We start from the raw sequence: 7,632 nt of genomic DNA on the forward strand, positions 1-7,632 counted from the left end.
GAACTATACTGACACTAAGTGATTGTGGAGGTAGATCTTCAATCACTTGTAAACTTCCCTCTAGTGGATCCTCAGTGCAATGCAGGAATAAAAAGTTTCCTATTTAGCAAAGTCAAAATGGCAGCCCCCTTGTCGTGACATAAGCTGTAATTACAAAAAAAAATATTGAATATAAAAAATATGATATAATTTTGAAAATGTCAAACACTCACTAACTTAATTATTCACTTTAACCAATTAAAGATTAAAACTGTATTTTCATAAGATATTTGGAATGGAAATTGGGGTATTTATTTGTATCTTTTTATACAGCCATCCCTGTTATAATAGTGGAGAAAAGGTGGAGAAAAGTAGTATTTGAAACCTTTGTATACTGTAGAGCAATAATGTAAGCAGAAATGAAACCACACAACTGACACTGAGTTATAAATTACATTTAGAAAACCATATGCAGGTACAACAAGCAGGGGAAGGTAAAGAATAAGGAAAACATATACAATACATTGGAATTAGAAAATTATATATAGTAATAGTCATACCCTAAGTTAGTGAACATTCATGTTTATTATGTATGGTTACATAATAGCCAATTTGTACGAAAAAACAACCTATGGTACAATTTCCCTATATTCCTAAGTAAAGTAGGATAGTGATCAATATAATAGCATATAATACAATATATAGTAATATGTATAATGTGAGATGAACACAGGAGCTGCTGATGACTGTTGAACAGCATGAACAAAAAGTAACATGGAGGGTGAATCAGTACTTACATTAGCAAGCTTGGCTAACTAGCTTCCACTTTCTGAGTCCATCATGTTTAGACATCCATGTGGGAGCAAAATATAACGTTTCCTCTGTGTTATTACGAATATTGTGAAGAAGGAAAAGTTATTATATTGTCCTCTGAGGATGGAATATTGGTAAAAATGTAAATGGAAAACCCCGTGTTTTACTTGTATAGCGCCTTTCTGTCCTTCCGACCACTCAAGCGGCTTTGTACAACTACGTGCACATTCACCCTTTCCACACAACACATTCACTCAGTGATGGCAAAGTCCCATCGAACAGAAACTAACTCATTCATACACATTCACACACCGATGCTATGCTGATTGGGGGTTGTAGTTGTTTTTTTTTGCATTGACATATGTTCATAAATGAGCTTATAACCTTTGGTACAGTCAACTTTTAAATCTACAGGAAATAACAAAGTAGCACACAGTGGTAAACTCAACTCCCTACTTTATTGAATATTCTGCTCAACATTTCCAACAGGTGTTGCAGTTTCACAGGAATCTGACATTGCTTCAGCTCTATAAACTTCAGCAGTGTACTTAACATCTAACAAAATGGTGACAGTGATTCCCTCCTCAGAGCAGTAAAGCCATTATTTGAACCCTAGCTCAGGGTTCAGATACACTCTTGACAAAAACAAAACCAAAAGATTGCTCTTCTATCCCAAAAAGATAACTATTTAAGATGCTGCACGAAGTAGAAAAGGAACAAATGCTTAATTCAAATATTTGCATTTTAGAATCCTTATGCCCTAACATAATCAACATCTCACATTCAATAAAACCAGTTAATCAACATTATACAAGTAGTATTAGCATCTGTTTCAACATATTAGTGTTAACAAAGCATTTTTTATCAGTATAAGATCATATCTTTTAGTTTCAGGAATTAGAATAGAAAGTTACAATTAAAAACATATCATTGACATATCAAGCAATGCAAACTGATTGTAAAGTTGTGAAGCACAAACCAGCCTGAGAAGAAGGCCATACATAGAATCATCATGAACTAATACATAGAAATTACATGTACATTACCTTATTAAAACCAATGATCCTGATCCCTCTGGGTTTAAATGAATTGAATTTGTGAAAGGACACATGTTCAAAGTTCAAGCTAAAATTGCGTGTTAAGTAGCACTTCAAAGTTTAAATCAAAACCCATATCCCTACAGACCAAGATCTAACAAGTATTTGTCATTGCTCTTATTCGGCTAGATGCAGGTACACATAATGGTCTTGTTTTTTAACATGGAAGCCTGGGTAAACAGGCTCAGTGAATTTGGTGTGAAAGGTGTGGAGGTGACTCAGCGTGTTAGAAGAAACGCGGTAGAAGGACAGAGTGCCAGCAGGCCAGTCAAGAAACATGCCAACTCTGTTGCAGTCAGCATAGGGAAGAGGGCCACAACACTTCTTACCATTATGCCATGCATGAAGCCCGTAACTGTGGCCAAAATACCAGGATATGTCATTTTGTCCAAGCTCGCTCAATGCATCCCCTCCTTCCCTGCCAATTCTTTGGTATGTAACACCTACACCAACATCATCATAATAACCATTACTCCACTCTACCTCCCAGTAATGACACCCAGTTAACCTCTCTCTGCACAACACCTGAGGAAGTTTATCAAACCTTTCTGGGTAATCAGGGTATGTCTGCCATGTTCCATATTTTGCCTTTTTGTTTCCCTCAGACAGAGTGAGGTAGTTGTTTGCCGTGTTTGGGTCCAGGGTGAGATCACAGGCATCTGATGGAGAAATCAAACCAAAATGTGTTATTAGTCATTGTGAGAGTCAAACAGGTTTCTGGATTACTTAATACATTATTATATTTGTGACTCAAAAAGCATGGAAAATGACTTACACCAGATCAAATCTCTTCTGTCCGTGACAGTCTCAACATCAGGGATGTCACACTTTGTAAAACCATCAGTGGCCAGAATGCCGTCTTTGTAATGATAGATGGTTGCTCCGGTGTATTTCTTATTTGCTGCAGCTGCTACGAGAAAACAGAACCGACTGTTGTTCTTGAGTGCTTTTGCGAATGAATCTATAAGTTTGGCTTTCTCTCTCATTTTGATTAAAACTTCATCTGAGTAGTACCACTGGTCTTCATCGGTACTTCCTAATTTAGGTGACTTCAAGTAGTCAGCCATCACATCAAGAAAGGTATCCCCCCTTTCCATAGAGGTGAAAACAAAGCACAGAGCATCCTCTACACCTGGAGCAAGAACCTCTCTGTCCAGCTCTGACTGAGTTTGGACGATCTTTGCTCCCTGCATCATTTCTACACAGGACCTGATGATGTTGATCTCTCTCTCTTTATGATCCAGCCAGCTGTTTAGTTTTTCATTACTCAATGGTGACTTCTCTCTGTCTTCAAAAAGTTTTTGAACTTTTGAGCTCTCTTCTTCTTCTTTACCTTCACGGATGGAGGGAAGGTCTTTCGCCAAGGTCTGCTTGAGGTCAGATTCATAATGATTACACAGTTTTTGGAATCTGCTTAACTCTTCTTGAATGTGTGGAAAATTCTCTACAATTCTGTCGACCAGACAATCGTTGCATCTCATTTTTATTTGCTTTAAATCTTCTAGAGCATACTGCACCTTCCTCACTAGTTCAACGCTGATCTCTTTCTCCAACTTAGCAGCACTACTGTCAAAATGTTTTAGTGGCATCAGCCAGACCTTCAGTGGAACAGCATTCTCTTTCCTTTCCTTTAGTAGTTTTGGTAGTTCTGCATAGGTCTCTACTGCCTCTTCAAATGTTCCAGGGTTTCTTTCAAGAATGAAGTCTCCGTAGAATTTGCAGGATAAGTTCTTTGTCAGGTCTTTTTCTTGATCAGTCAGCTTGATGTCAACTTTTCCCTGAATATCTAATGAGGGGATTTTCTTTATCACAGCTTCCATGCCACCCTGGATGTTCCGAACCTTGCTGACATCTAACTTCTCACTGTCAAACACAAAGACAGCATCTGCCCCATAAAGGATGCCTGTGACTACATGTGTTGCAAAGCCCTTTTGAATAATATCTATCTTTTGCTTGCCCATTGTTCCAGGGTCAATTGTACAACTTTCACACATTGACAACTGCTTGAAGGTGGTGGTAGCGTTGTACTGAAACGTCACTCTGCTCTGATTCATGTATTTCTTCGTATCATTCAGAAATTTGGCAGATCCTCCCACTTCAATCAGTCCACCCATGAAACTGGCCTTCAGAGAAGCATCAATATCCAGCAGAGAGGACTTGGATTCAAGGGAGTCAGATGTAGAAATTTCAAATTTACTGCTGGGATGAGCAAATTCCGTTATGTTGTCTTGGAGAGTTTTATCATCCCATAATGTCAAACCTAAAGAAATTGGAGAAGATCAGTCTCATCAGATCTGATAAAGCAGGAATCATTTTGTTAATCTAAAGTCACACAATGCAGAATCGTTTCTAGTTCTCTGCAGCTTCTTATCCTGCCGGTAGGTCCTTGAACAGTTCTTAACTTTCACACAAACCTAAGTAATTAAGGAATTATATGATTGAGTAAAATGATACAATCTCAATGTAATTGTGTAACCACACAACAATAAAATGTCCTTAAAGGTAAGGATTTGAAAATATTTGAAAATAGTTACTTATTTTACTTTTTTGAAAACACAATACATTTAATAACTTGAGTAAAACCATACAGCTATAGTAACTTAGAAAATGGCGATATTGGGCGCTGATCTTGATGAATTTACTGTTTATCAGACCTTAAATTAAACAAGTATTGGGTTAAATTGGGAAAAACAAGAGATAATATTTAGACAATGTGTTTCAGAGGGCCAGAAAAAAAAATTTCTGGTCGTCCTGATACATTTTGTACATTTATCTCATTTGAATCTTTGGCCTCATTTAATATGAGATCCAACATTGTAATGTTATGTATATCACAGAAAATAAGGGAAAGTATTAAAGGTTCCTTTTAAAAATATGTGTTTTCACTCATTTAGAACCAATCCCCATTTAGAAACTGGTTTCACAGGCCAACCCTATAGGGTTTTACAGCTTTTACAGGCTGTAAAATGGTTTCACAGATATAATGTGACCATGACAGTTCAAATTTCTTAATTATCACAGCATAACATATCGGCAACTAATACGTCAACATCCCTAAATTGTTAACTAATATATGGTCATAAATGGAGCGAAGCCTGCGAGCTAGTTCAGGCCGTCAACTTGAGATGCACTGCTATACACACATGCCTCACTCCATAATCACCAACCAAGCGCACCCTTCCAGCCTGGTAGATGCCAAAAAGTAACTATGCTATACTGCTGGAATAAACATTTCAAACGTGAGTTGTCTGACTGAACTACATTATATAAATACAAAGCTTTTGCAAATTCTCCTAACACTGCGTATGAATGTTAAATAGGTTAGTTTAAGATAGTATTACCACTTTATGAAATCATTTTTAAAGTTCCTGTGAGCATAGCCATGACAATAATATGTCTTTAATAATAATGTAGTCTATATCTAGACTTACCTGGAATCAGTTCATCTTTCCGCGCATCATAGAGCATTCCTAGGGTGAAAGGTCGACCCAGAGCGGCAACCACCGTGATATTTGAAGCCATTTCTCCAATCTGTTGAGAAATACTTAATTTAAATTTGTATCTGTAGTATGAATTTTTATATATTATAATACTACTCTCCGTTTTCACAGAAACAGACAAGACAACAGACTGTGCATAGAAATGCAGTATTTTACTGTAGACACCAGTCAAACTTCTTCAATAAAAGTCTGAAGATGTTTCTATTTTTGTCATCTTCTGTCTCTGCCCGCCCAGTTTGTCCTCACCTGGTGAAGTTGTGGAGATCACTTGAGCTGTTTGCAAGTCTTCCAAGTAGAGCGGTCAGGCTGATGTATTGTGATGGTGCGAGATTACTTATATCTTCTGCTGACTCCTCCTGTGACACCCCTCCAGATGTGAACAACCTTTTTTTTATGTAACACGTCTCAACATACCAAATTGTTAATAACTGAAGTGAAATGAAATGAAACAAAACATGTTTACTCTGGATGTTGGTGAGGAGAACTGTTCATTTACTACCACCCCTGGCTTCTATAATTCACATGTGTATGAAACATTTTATTTATATTGAACTATGTTTTATATTTTCTGGTGCAACATACAATAGTATGTCCATGGTTGGGTTTCTGGATTGTATCAAATATCTTATAAGATTTTTCTACTAATCTACTAGTCTTTTATTCATTTATTCTTTTAAAAAGGAGTTCAGTATCTTGGCCTAAGGTCACTTTGAAGGGGACAACATACCTCTTCATCCCCTCGACTCCCAACCCTTACACTACTTCCCTCGTCCTTCATCCCTAAATCCTCCTACTGTGTATTATCTTGGTTTACCTTTATCCATTTTATGCAATTTTCTGTATCCTCATTGGCATGGTCTTTGCGTATTCTGGCATCCTGTGAAAATAAACATCCCCACTAAGTGCTGTAGAGCTCTGTCTGCACTATATAGGTTACAGTTTGTGAGCAAACATTGCAGCCATAGACCATCGTGTGGGGAAAAAGTGATGACTAAGAAACTATGACTAAAGGGGTTATCACAGGGTCTGCATCTTAGCAAGTAGCCAATATCTTTTAAAAACAATCACAAACCTTCACATACTTGCACTCATGCATAAACAGGCAAGACAAAACAAACTTATCTGTGCAGTCATTCATGTTGGACTTAACTGTATGGGGGCTGAAAACAAGAAGATAGTGTAGATATATGAAGGTGTAGATATTGTTTATATAGATTATGTGACTTTGTGTTGGCACTACAGCACTTCCATAATCTTTCTATTAAGTAATTGTGACTACGGATGATTTCCACCAAACCAATTTCAACACAAATTCAGAGGTAGAGGAGCTGCCATGTTTACTCTCCATATGTAACACTTGATCCTCTCTGTCTTCGTTGGAGAGTGAAAGCACAAAGATCTTTGTTGATTGGCACTGTGGTCTCATTAAGGTGCAATGTACTTTGTAGGGCTGTCTGGATTTATGACCGGCCTGAAGATTTTCCTAGTCAACTAGTTGTTATATCAAGCCATTAGTCGACTAGTTGGTGAGTGTTTGTGATATATATGTGATCATTTACAGTTTTGAATATAAATATATATATTTTAACAGCCGTTTAACAAAGACAACGCCAATGACGGTGTGTTCTGACACCTTTCTATGAGAACCACCTCAAGACCATGTCTCCGTTTGTTTTCCTTCCTTTTGATAGGTACTGACCTCTGCAGACCGGCAACACCCCACAAGAGCTGCAGGTTTGGAGATGCTCTGACCGTCATCCATCTCAATGTGGCCCTTGCCAAAGTCACTCAAATCCTCATGCTGAAGTGAACCATTATCAAACTTAAGACAGGGATCTCAACTGATGGCTCACAGGCCATTTCGGGCCCATCAACACCATCCCTCCGGTCCACAACATGATGTCAAAAATATAATGTAATCTGGCCTGCAAGATTATTATCATAATAATTTTTTAATTGTACTTGATCAGCCATTGCTCTAATTAGTTTGATTAGAAACGCTAATCAGAAGACTAGATCAGCTGATGCATTTATTTTATTCCACAAGAAAGTTATTCACTCATTGACACATTTACTTGGGTGGGCGGCCCAACCCGGTATATTAACGACTCATTTTAGCATTTTGCAGAGAAACAGAGAGAGACATTATCTGTTGGATGTTTAACAAGCTCGAGCATCTATTAACATCATCAGGAAATGCTGTTCATTAACAGGAAGTCACAAAAATCTTGACACTTAACATA

At 37.5% G+C, this 7,632-nt stretch overlaps 1 protein-coding gene across 1 annotated transcript; it reads right to left on the reverse strand.

Moving 5' to 3' along the window:
* Positions 1–1,989: 1,989 nt before the first annotated feature.
* On the reverse strand, positions 1,990–5,414 carry LOC118332009 (stonustoxin subunit beta-like). Its single transcript, XM_035667140.1, has 3 exons — positions 5,321–5,414; positions 2,665–4,149; positions 1,990–2,548 (listed from the first exon to the last, which is right to left on the reverse strand). Exons 1-3 carry the CDS (start codon positions 5,409–5,411, stop codon positions 2,007–2,009), a joined length of 2,118 nt encoding a protein of 705 aa, XP_035523033.1. The 5' UTR covers positions 5,412–5,414; the 3' UTR covers positions 1,990–2,006.
* Positions 5,415–7,632: the final 2,218 nt, after the last annotated feature.

This window comes from Morone saxatilis, unplaced genomic scaffold (genome assembly GCF_004916995.1).
Source record: "Morone saxatilis isolate NCDOM2014 unplaced genomic scaffold, NCSU_SB_2.0 Contig1, whole genome shotgun sequence".
Lineage (NCBI taxonomy): Eukaryota > Metazoa > Chordata > Actinopteri > Moronidae > Morone > Morone saxatilis.